The following is a 12451-nucleotide window of genomic DNA, read 5'->3' as shown; positions in this document are numbered from 1 at the left end:
CAACCACAGGAGGAGAGGAATAGATGTTTCACCCTGACACGAAGCCAGTACATCCATCAACCACAGGAGGAGAGGAATAGATGTTTCACCCTCACACGAAGCCAGTACATCCATCAACCACAGGAGGAGAGGAATAGATGTTTCAGCCTGACACGAAGCCAGTACATCCATCAACCACAGGAGGAGAGGAATAGATGTTTCACCCTGACACGAAGCCAGTACATCCATCAACCACAGGAGGAGAGGAATAGATGTTTCACCCTGACACGAAGCCAGTACATCCATCAACCACAGGAGGAGAGGAATAGATGTTTCACCCTGACACGAAGCCAGTACATCCATCAACCACAGGAGGAGAGGAATAGATGTTTCACCCTGACATGAAGCCAGTACATCCATCAACCACAGGAGGAGAGGAATAGATGTTTCACCCTGACACGAAGCCAGTACATCCATCAACCACAGGAGGAGAGGAATAGATGTTTCACCCTGACACGAAGCCAGTACATCCATCAACCACAGGAGGAGAGGAATAGATGTTTCACCCTGACACGAAGCCAGTACATCCAGCTAAACAAATAAAACAGACTAAAATAAATAAAAGTCTTACTTTGTATAAATAGAATTCAAGTTAAGTAAAATATTGCTAATATTAGTCTCTATATATGACTATATAATACAAATGTTTTTAATTTTTTTATAAAAGGTCCCTACTACTACTGTCGTATATAAAGTACATTTTGTATTTTATGTAACAATTTGTACAAGATTTCTTAAAACATAAGTACCCCGAAATAGAAGACGTCATGGTGTGTGAAACCGTTGTTACGTTACTGAGTATGATCTCCATCCATCCAGAGGGGTGCGTCCAGAACCTCTAACGACCAGGTGATGAGATGGGATTTAAATAAAAACAACAACATCCCTTTTGTGAGACTGGTCAGACTACATAATAACCCCCTGGTCGGTCAGCTCCGTTAGTCTCTGGTCAGCCCCGTCACATCTCTCACAGGTGACGGACATGACCCCAAAACATCGCAGTGTCAACAAGCTCATCGTCACGCATTCTGTACGTCTTTCTAAAAGGGATTCCTGAGCTCGTCTTTAAAGCTCCTCAGTCCTCTTCGGGAGAGCCAACGTTGTAATACATGGATTTTTATACATGCGCTTTTCATGGACACAAAAGATCTCTTAATGTGGGCTACCCACGGCTGTGCTATGCCGAGTGACGGAGGTGACTGGCTGGCCGGGTGGAGGAGGTGACTGGCTGGCCGGGTGGAGGAGGTGACTGGCTGGCCGGGTGGAGGAGGTGACTGGCTGGCCGGGTGGAGGAGGTGACTGGCCGAGTGACGGAGGTGACTGGCTGGCCGAGTGACGGAGGTGACTGGCTGGCCGGGTGGAGGAGGTGACTGGCTGGCCGGGTGGAGGAGGTGACTGGCCGAGTGACGGAGGTGACTGGCTGGCCGGGTGGAGGAGGTGACTGGCCGAGTGACGGAGGTGACTGGCTGGCCGGGTGGAGGAGGTGACTGGCCGAGTGACGGAGGTGACTGGCTGGCCGGGTGGAGGAGGTGACTGGCTGGCCGGGTGGAGGAGGTGACTGGCCGAGTGATGGAGGTGACTGGCTGGCCGGGTGGAGGAGGTGACTGGCCGAGTGATGGAGGTGACTGGCCGGATGGAGGAGGTGACTGGCCGGGTGGAGGAGGTGACTGGCCGAGTGACGGAGGGGACTGGCTGGCCGGGTGGAGGAGGTGACTGGCCGAGTGACGGAGGGGACTGGCTGGCCGGGTGGAGGAGGTGAAACGTCAGGGGTAAAGGGGTCAGGGGTCAGAGGTAGGGCTCTCCGAAGGTCTTGCGACACTCCATGACCCCAGCGCTGGGCGGACGGTCGCAGTTGTGCGTCAGCTTCACCAGGTTGGGGCTGAGGTGGTCGTACGCCATCTTGTATTCGCGGTCAAAAGCATCTGGAGGGAGGAGAAAGAGTGAGACGAGTTACACCACATCGATGTTCAACACCGATTTCAATGGCATTTAAACTGAAGACCTTCTGGAGGACAACTCCGCAGTCCACTGCAGGAGAATTCAACAGTGTATGGGTTGACTTCTAGAGGACGTGTATGGGTTGACTTCTAGAGGACGTGTATGGGTTGACTTCTAGAGGACGTGTATGGGTTGATTTCTAGAGGACGTGTATGGGTTGACTTCTAGAGGACGTGTAGGGGTTGACTTCTAGAGGACGTGTACGGGTTGACTTCTAGAGGACGTGTACGGGTTGATTTCTAGAGGACGTGTATGGGTTGACTTCTAGAGGACGTGTAGGGGTTGACTTCTAGAGGACGTGTATGGGTTGACTTCTATCTAGAGGACGTGTATGGGTTGACTTCTAGAGGACGTGTATGGGTTGACTTCTAGAGGACGTGTATGGGTTGACTTCTAGAGGACGTGTAGGGGTTGACTTCTAGAGGACGTGTACGGGTTGACTTCTAGAGGACGTGTAGGGGTTGACTTCTAGAGGACGTGTAGGGGTTGACTTCTAGAGGACGTGTACGGGTTGACTTCTAGAGGACGTGTATGGGTTGACTTCTAGAGGACGTGTATGGGTTGACTTCTAGAGGACGTGTATGGGTTGACTTCTAGAGGACGTGTATGGGTTGACTTCTAGAGGACGTGTATGGGTTGACTTCTAGAGGACGTGTATGGGTTGACTTCTAGAGGACGTGTATGGGTTGACTTCTAGAGGACGTGTATGGGTTGACTTCTAGAGGACGTGTATGGGTTGACTTCTAGAGGACGTGTATGGGTTGACTTCTAGAGGACGTGTATGGGTTGACTTCTAGAGGACGTGTATGGGTTGACTTCTAGAGGATGTGTATGGGTTGACTTCTAGAGGACGTGTATGGGTTGACTTCTAGAGGACGTGTATGGGTTGACTTCTAGATGACGTGTATGGGTTGACTTCTAGATGACGTTTCTGGGTTGACTTCTAGATGACGTTTCTGGGTTGACTTCTAGAGGACGTGTATGGGTTGACTTCTAGAGGACGTGTATGGGTTGACTTCTAGATGACGTGTATGGGTTGACTTCTAGAGGACGTGTAAGGGTTGACTTCTAGAGGACGTGTATGGGTTGACTTCTAGATGACGTGTATGGGTTGACTTCTAGAGGACGTGTATGGGTTGACTTCTAGAGGACGTGTATGGGTTGACTTCTAGAGGACGTGTATGGGTTGACTTCTAGAGGACGTGTATGGGTTGACTTCTAGAGGACGTGTATGGGTTGACTTCTAGAGGACGTGTATGGGTTGACTTCTAGAGGACGTGTATGGGTTGACTTCTAGAGGACGTGTACGGGTTGACTTCTAGATGACGTGTATGGGTTGACTTCTAGAGGACGTGTATGGGTTGACTTCTAGAGGACGTGTACGGGTTGACTTCAAGAGGACGTGTACGGGTTGACTTCTAGAGGACGTGTACGGGTTGACTTCTAGACGACGTGTATGGGTTGACTTCTAGAGGACGTGTACGGGTTGACTTCTAGATGACGTGTACGGGTTGACTTCTAGATGACGTGTATGGGTTGACTTCTAGATGACGTTTCTGGGTTGACTTCTAGAGGACGTGTATGGGTTGACTTCTATCTAGAGGACGTGTATGGGTTGACTTCTAGAGGACGTGTATGGGTTGACTTCTAGAGGACGTGTATGGGTTGACTTCTAGAGGACGTGTATGGGTTGACTTCTAGATGACGTGTATGGGTTGACTTCTAGATGACGTGTATGGGTTGACTTCTAGAGGACGTGTATGGGTTGACTTCTAGAGGACGTGTATGGGTTGACTTCTAGAGGACGTGTATGGGTTGACTTCTAGAGGACGTGTATGGGTTGACTTCTAGATGACGTGTATGGGTTGACTTCTAGATGACGTGTATGGGTTGACTTCTAGAGGACGTGTATGGGTTGACTTCTAGATGACGTTTCTGGGTTGACTTCTAGATGACGTTTTTGTGCCTTGTTGCACCTGAAGAGTAGTTGGCTGCGAGTACACTACAGTACTTCTGAAACTACTAGCACAATGAACGCAGACTTACCGATGTCAATGTTGTCCTTTCCCAGAGCCACCAGACACAGGAAGAGGATGTCTCTGTACAGACTCCTGCACAGGGAAGGGCACAGGGACGTTAGATGTTACAGAGGACATTTAGCAGACTACTTACAGTAGATAGCATGAACATCTGTCTGTCTTTGACATCAAAGGGGCTAATGATACTTAATGTTGACCGTAACCTTTTTCCCAACCTTGCTATATTTACACCAACGGACTCAAATCAAAATCACATTTTATTGGTCACATACACATGGTTAGCAGATGTTATTGAGTGTAGTGAAATGCTTGTGCTTCTAGTTCCGACAGTGCAGTAAAATCAGTTTCCCAACAACTACCTAATACACACACATCTAAAAGGGGTGAATGAGAATATGTACAGTTGAAGTCGGACGTTTCCATACACCTTAGCCAAATACATTTAAACTCAGTTTTTACACAATTCCTGACATTAAATCCTAGTAAAAAATTCCCTGTCTTAGGTCAGTTAGGATCACCACTTTATTTTAAGAATGTGAAATGTCAGAATAATAGTAGAGATAATTAATTATTTCAGCTTTTGTTTCTTTCATCACATTCCCAGTGGGTCAGAAGTTTACATACACTCAATTAGTATTTGGTAGCATTGCCTTTAAATTGTTTAATTTGGGTTAAACGTTTCGGGTAGCCTTCCACAAGCTTCCCACAATAAGTTGGGTGAATTTTGACCCATTCCAAATTGATATAGGATTTGAGGTCAGGGCTTTGTGATGGCCACTCCAATATCTTGACATTGTTGTCCTTAAGCCATTTTGTCACAACTTTGGAAGTATGCTTGGGGTCATTGTCCATTTGGAAGACCCATTTGCGACCAAGCTTTAACTTCCTGACTGATGTCTTGAGATGTTGCTTCAGTATATCCACATAATTTCCCTGCCTCATGATGCCATCTATTTTGTGAAGTGCACCAATCCCTCCTGCAGCAAAGCACCCCCACAACATGATCCTGCCACCCCCGTGCTCCACGGTTGGGATGGTGTTCGTGCAAGCCTCCCCCTTTTTCCTCCAAACATAACGATGGTCATTATGGCCAAACAGTTCTATTTTTGTTTCATCAGATCAGAGGACATTTCTCCAAATAGTACGATCTTTGTCCCCATGTGCAGTTGCAAACCGTAGTCTGACTTTTTATGGAGGTTTTGGATCAGTGGTTTCTTCCTTGGTGAGCGGCCATTCAGGTTATGTCGATATAGGACTCGTTTTACTGTGGATATAGATACTTTTGTACCTGTTTCCTCCAGCATTTTCACAAGGTCCTTTGCTGTTGTTCTGGGATTGATTTGCACCTTTCACACCAAAGTACGTTCATCTGTAGGAGACAGAACGCGTCTCCTTCCTGAGTGGTATGACGGCTGCGTGGTCCCATGGTGTTTATACTTGTGTACTATTGTTTGTACAGATGAACGTGGTACCTTCAGGCGTTTGGAAATTGCTCCCAAGGATGAACCAGACTTGTGGAGGTCTACAATTTTTTTTCTGAAGTCTTGGCTGATTTCTTTTGATTTTCCCATGATGTCAAGCAAAGAGGCACTGAGTTTGAAGGTAGGCCTTGAAATACATCCACAGGTACACCTCCAATTGACTCAAATGATGTCAATTAGCCTATCAGAAGCTTCTAAAGCCATGACATCATTTTCTTGACTATATTTTGGCTATATTTTCCAAGCTGTTTAAAGGCACAGTCAACTTAGTGTATGTAAACTTCTGTTTACAGTGAAATAATCTGTCTGTAAACAATTGTTGGAAAAATTACTTGTGTCATGCACAAAGTAGATGTCCTAACAGACTTGCCAAAACTATAGTTTGTTAACAAGAAATTTGTGGAGTGGTTGAAAAACGAGTTTTAATGACTCCAACCTAAGTGTATGTAAACTTCCGACTTCAACTGTACATATAAATATATGGATGAGCGATGGCCGAGTGGCATTTAGTGATGCGCTCTGAATGTTGCAGAGAGATAGAAATAGGACGAATAGAGCTGATGATTCTTTATCCTGGCAGACAATTAAGTTCTACATGAAACGTTTCTATCTGAATGTTTCAGTAGCGTTACATCCTCCTGAACATGCCCCATGGACAATGGTGTCATCAATGTGTAACCCCTGACCTTTGCCTCTTGACCCCCAGGCTCTGCCCTAGCAGCTGTAGGAGCTGTCCCATTGGTCGAGAGACGTCGTTCCTCTGGATGCTCTTGACCACGCTGTGGAGTAACTCCTCCCCAAACGGACGCTCCGCCTCGCTCACAGGACGACACAACGGGTAGCCCACACCTGGAGGCAGGGGTCAGGGGTCAGAAAGATGGATATGTAGGCTACACTAATACACACTTCATATATACCAAACGTGTCCACGTATACACACACACACGTAGGTATGCAAGACCGATCACACACACACACACAGTAAAACACAGATGCTAACCCATTCTCAAATACAGGAGTAGATAATACAGGAGTGTATTTGAGATCCAACTAGACGAAGACACACATTAAAATGTTGGAAGAACTGAAGAAAACGAATCACTCTAGAAACAACACCATTTAGACAAGTCGATCAAAGACAGCCCACAGAATTCCCAAGACTGTCAGCCAAGAGGAAAACAGCAATACAAGCGATGCATTTTCAACCACATAAAGAAACCGAGGACAGAGAAAACGAAAACAGGTTTTTCCCCCAAAACGACGACAAGGAGAACAAACAGGGTGCAGCAAAGCAGAGAAGAGCAGACAGGACACACAGAGAGAGACAAAGGAGAGAGACTCGGCTGCCGAGTCCTAAACAGAACACTCACTGTCTAACAACAGAGCACAATTAAGCCCTGAAACACAGAGAACAGAGAGAACAACAGACCCCTGTTAGCTCCCAGACATTAGTAACCGAGGACAGTAACCGAGGACAGAGAAAACGAAAACAGGTTTTCAGTAGACAGAGATCCAAAATGGCTGCCACATAGCTGCCCATGGTTCAGAGCTCTTCCATCTGCCAAAGTTAGGCTACAAAGCTAGGCTACAAAGTTAGGCTACAAAGTTAGGCTACAAAGCTAGGCTACAAAGCTAGGCTACAAAGCTAGGCTACAAAGTTAGGCTACAAAGCTAGGCTACAAAGCTAGGCTACAAAGCTAGGCTACAAAGTTAGGCTACAAAGCTAGGCTACAAAGCTAGGCTACAAAGCTAGGCTACAAAGCCAGGCTACAAAGCTAGGCTACAAAGTTAGGCTACAAAGTTAGGCTACAAAGCTAGGCTACAAAGCTAGGCTACAAAGCTAGGCTACAAAGCTAGGCTACAAAGTTAGGCTACAAGACATCCACAATTCATACAGATATGCTCTTCTTAAAACCACAGTAAAATATAGACTTGGCTTTATCTGTTCCTTGATAAAACAAGGTGCTGAGATGGTTTCAGGACCTGCTGTAGACTGTGACTTAATGCATTTCACTGAGACGGTTTCAGGACCTGCTGTAGACTGTGACTTAATGCATTTCACTGAGACGGCTTCAGGACCTGCTGTAGACTGTGACTTAATGCATTTCACTGAGATGGCTTCAGGACCTGCTGTAGACTGTGACTTAATGCATTTCACTGAGACGGCTTCAGGACCTGCTGTAGACTGTGACTTAATGCATTTCACTGAGACGGTTTCAGGACCTGCTGTAGACTGTGACTTAATGCATTTCACTGAGACGGTTTCAGGACCTGCTGTAGACTGTGACTTAATGCATTTCACTGAGACGGCTTCAGGACCTGCTGTAGACTGTGACTTAATGCATTTCACTGAGACGGTTTCAGGACCTGCTGTAGACTGTGACTTAATGCATTTCACTGAGACGGCTTCAGGACCGGCTGTAGACTGTGACTTAATGCATTTCACTGAGACGGCTTCAGGACCTGCTGTAGACTGTGACTTAATGCATTTCACTGAGATGGCTTCAGGACCTGCTGTAGACTGTGACTTAATGCATTTCACTGAGACGGTTTCAGGACCTGCTGTAGACTGTGACTTAATGCATTTCACTGAGACGGTTTCAGGACCTGCTGTAGACTGTGACTTAATGCATTTCACTGAGACGGCTTCAGGACCTGCTGTAGACTGTGACTTAATGCATTTCACTGAGACGGCTTCAGGACCTGCTGTAGACTGTGACTTAATGCATTTCACTGAGACGGTTTCAGACCCTGATGTAGACTGACTTAATGCATTTCACTGAGACGGTTTCAGGACCTGCTGTAGACTGTGACTTAATGCATTTCACTGAGACGGCTTCAGGACCTGCTGTAGACTGTGACTTAATGCATTTCACTGAGACGGTTTCAGGACCTGCTATAGACTGACTTAATGCATTTCACTGAGACTGTTTCAGGACCTGCTGTAGAATATGACTTAATGCATTTCACTGAGACGGCTTCAGGACCTGCTATAGACTGACTTAATGCATTTCACTGAGACGGCTTCAGGACCTGCTGTAGACTGTAACCTACTCTGTGTGTTCCACAGGATGTAGAACGGCTGGATGAGATCCCGGTGCAGCTTGAGGTTGTCCCATAAGATCTGGATCAACACGTGTTTACTGTCCTCTGACATCCAGTGGCGAGGGACCTGGGGACGGACAGGGACAGATATGAGACACACACACACCAGCTCAATGACAATATATCTGGAGGGAGACGTAGAGACAGATATGAGACACACACACACCAGCTCAATCTCAATATATCTGGAGGGAGACGTAGAGACAGGGAATAAGGGGTGAGGTGTATAGACAGGGAATAAGGGGTGAGATGTATAGACAGGGAATAAGGGGTGAGATGTATAGACAGGGAATAAGGGGTGAGGTGTATAGACAGGGAATAAGGGGTGAGGTGTATAGACAGGGAATAAGGGGTGAGGTGTATAGACAGGGAATAAGGGGTGAGATGTATAGACAGGGAATAAGGGGTGAGGTGTATAGACAGGGAATAAGGGGTGAGATGTATAGACAGGGAATAAGGGGTGAGGTGTATAGACAGGGAATAAGGGGTGAGATGTATAGACAGGGAATAAGGGGTGAGATGTATAGACAGGGAATAAGGGGTGAGGTGTATAGACAGGGAATAAGGGGTGAGGTGTATAGACAGGGAATAAGGGGTGAGATGTATAGACAGGGAATAAGGGGTGAGGTGTATAGACAGAGAATAAGGAAGAGATGTATAGACAGGGAATAAGGGGTGAGGTGTATAGACAGGGAATAAGGGGTGAGGTGTAGAGACAGGGAATAAGGGGTGAGGTGTATAGACAGGGAATAAGGGGTGAGATGTATAGACAGGGAATAAGGGGTGAGATGTATAGACAGGGAATAAGGGGTGAGGTGTATAGACAGGGAATAAGGGGTGAGATGTATAGACAGGGAATAAGGGGTGAGATGTATAGACAGGGAATAAGGGGTGAGGTGTATAGACAGGGAATAAGGGGTGAGGTGTATAGACAGGGAATAAGGGGTGAGATGTATAGACAGGGAATAAGGGGTGAGGTGTATAGACAGAGAATAAGGAAGAGATGTATAGACAGAGAATAAGGAAGAGATGTATAGACAGGGAATAAGGGGTGAGGTGTATAGACAGGGAATAAGGGGTGAGGTGTATAGACAGGGAATAAGGGGTGAGGTGTATAGACAGGGAATAAGGGGTGAGGTGTAGAGACAGGGAATAAGGGGTGAGGTGTATAGACAGGGAATAAGGGGTGAGATGTATAGACAGGGAATAAGGGGTGAGGTGTATAGACAGGGAATAAGGAAGAGATGTATAGACAGGGAATAAGGGGTGAGGTGTATAGACAGGGAATAAGGGGTGAGGTGTATAGACAGGGAATAAGGGGTGAGGTGTATAGACAGGGAATAAGGGGTGAGGTGTATAGACAGGGAATAAGGGGTGAGGTGTATAGACAGGGAATAAGGGGTGAGGTGTATAGACAGGGAATAAGGGGTGAGATGTATAGACAGGGAATAAGGGGTGAGGTGTATAGACAGGGAATAAGGGGTGAGGTGTATAGACAGGGAATAAGGAAGAGATGTATAGACAGGGAATAAGGGGTGAGGTGTATAGACAGGGAATAAGGGGTGAGGTGTATAGACAGGGAATAAGGGGTGAGGTGTATAGACAGGGAATAAGGGGTGAGATGTATAGACAGGGAATAAGGGGTGAGGTGTATAGACAGGGAATAAGGGGTGAGGTGTATAGACAGGGAATAAGGGGTGAGATGTATAGACAGGGAATAAGGGGTGAGGTGTATAGACAGGGAATAAGGGGTGAGGTGTATAGACAGGGAATAAGGGGTGAGGTGTATAGACAGGGAATAAGGGGTGAGGTGTATAGACAGGGAATAAGGGGTGAGGTGTATAGACAGGGAATAAGGGGTGAGGTGTATAGACAGGGAATAAGGGGTGAGATGTATAGACAGGGAATAAGGGGTGAGATGTATAGACAGGGAATAAGGGGTGAGGTGTATAGACAGGGAATAAGGGGTGAGATGTATAGACAGGGAATAAGGGGTGAGGTGTATAGACAGGGAATAAGGGGTGAGGTGTATAGACAGGGAATAAGGGGTGCGATGTATAGACAGGGAATAAGGGGTGAGGTGTATAGACAGGGAATAAGCGGTGAGGTGTATAGACAGGGAATGTTTAGACAGTGTTCCCTACCGTAGATCCCCTGTTACAGTGCTCTGAGGTCAGTATGAGTCCAGGCAGGTTGCTGGGCAGGTCCAGACGTCTGAAGGACCAAACCAGGTTCCAGTAGATGATAGGATGGTGGTCCACCACGGCTGACACTGTGATAACAGGGTCTCCCTCGTTCTCCAGCAGGGACTCCAGCTCCTTCCACAGCACCAGGGGACTCAGGTAGGGTACTGTGACTGGTTCTGGGTGGTGGAGACGCCACTCCATATCAACACTCAGGGGGTCCTGGGGGGGTTAAGGGTCAGGGGTTAAAGTTGAGAAGTTAGGGGTCAGGGGTTAAAGTTGAGAAGTTAGGGGTCAGGGGTTAAAGTTGAGAAGTTAGGCTGTGGGTGGTCCTCGACCACTACAGATACATAATGTTAATCAAGTAAGAATGTGTGTATATGTGTGTGTATGTGTGTGTATGTGTGTGTGTGTGAATGTGTGTGTGTGTGTGAATGAATGTGTGTGTGTGAATGTGTATGTGTGTATGGGTGTGTGTATGTGTGAGTGTGTGTGTGTGTGTGTGTGAATGTGTATGTATGTATGTGTGTGTGTGTGTGTGTGTGTGTGTGTGTGTGTGTGTGAATGTGTGTGTGTGTGTGTGTGTGAGTGTGATTGTGTGAATGTGAGTGTGTATGTGTATGTGTTTGTGTGAATGTGTATGTGTGAGTGTGTGTGTGTGTGTGTGTGTGTGTGTGTGTGTGTGTGTGTGTTTGTGTTTGTGTTTGTGTGTATGTGTGTGTGTGTGTGTGCGTGTGTGTGTGTGTGTGTGTGCGTGTGTGTGTGTGTGTGTGTGTGTGTGTGTGTGTGTGTGTGTGTGTGTGAATGTGTGTGTGTGTGTGTGTGTGTGTGAATGTGTGTGTGTGTGTGAAAGTGTGTGTGTGTGTGTGTGAAAGTGTGTGTGTGTGAACACAGTATTATGTGTGTTTTGGGGGTCTGTCTCACGCTGGCTTCGTTGAGTCGGCTGGGCAGGCTGCCTGAAGTGGGTACATTGTGGCTGAGTCGAGTTGGTTCCTCCATGGGGTCAAAGGCACTGACACTCCGCACCATAGCTGACCCCGGGGACAGGGCCCCCTGACGCCGCTCTGTAGGGATCTCTATACACTGGGCCCTGGACGACGACAGCCTGGGGACGGACACACACACAGTACACACACACACACACACACACACACAGTACACACACACAGTACACACACACACACACACACACACACACACACACACACACACACACACACACACACACACACACAGATCAGTGTTAGGACCAGGAGGAGCTCCTGTTATCTGTTGCAGATAGTATCAGCAGGCGGCTACTTCAAACACATTCTCTAATGAGATGTAATCATGTAATCCAACAGAAACCCAAATGAGGAGGGAGAGAGGACACTACCACTATACTAACACTGACTAATAATCTCAGGAAACTAACAGAGAGAGGACACTACCACTATACTAACACTGACTAATAATCTCAGGAAACTAATGAAGAGGACACTACCACTATACTAAGACTGACTAATAATCTCAGGAAACTAAGGAAGAGGACACTACCACTATACTAACACTGACTAATAATCTCAGGAAACTAAGGAAGAGGACACTACCACTATACTAACACTGA

General features: G+C 46.8%; 1 protein-coding gene across 12 annotated transcripts in view; it reads right to left on the bottom strand.

Moving 5' to 3' along the window:
* Positions 1-685: 685 nt before the first annotated feature.
* LOC110487142 (C-myc promoter-binding protein) overlaps positions 686-12451 on the bottom strand; it is a 155175-nt gene continuing 143409 nt past the window's right edge. For 6 of the 12 annotated variants that reach the window (XM_090223212.1, XM_090223215.1, XM_090223219.1 and 3 more), the window contains 7 exons: positions 11770-11950; positions 10807-11067; positions 8612-8729; positions 6928-6954; positions 6244-6406; positions 4084-4148; positions 686-1961 (listed from right to left, as the gene is read on the bottom strand). In XM_090223212.1, coding sequence (XP_090079338.1) covers positions 1825-1961; positions 4084-4148; positions 6244-6406; positions 6928-6954; positions 8612-8729; positions 10807-11067; positions 11770-11950 — 952 coding nt within the window. In that variant the 3' untranslated portion in view covers positions 686-1824. The remainder of the gene's footprint in view (positions 1962-4083; positions 4149-6243; positions 6407-6927; positions 6955-8611; positions 8730-10806; positions 11068-11769; positions 11951-12451) is intronic. The other 6 variants (XM_090223213.1, XM_090223216.1, XM_090223220.1 and 3 more) reach the window with 1 other exon arrangement.

This window comes from Oncorhynchus mykiss, chromosome 26 (genome assembly GCF_057628025.1).
Source record: "Oncorhynchus mykiss isolate SJ-2025 chromosome 26, ASM5762802v1, whole genome shotgun sequence".
NCBI classification, from domain to species: Eukaryota; Metazoa; Chordata; class Actinopteri; order Salmoniformes; family Salmonidae; genus Oncorhynchus; species Oncorhynchus mykiss.
This window is presented reverse-complemented; position numbering and strand designations above follow the sequence as displayed.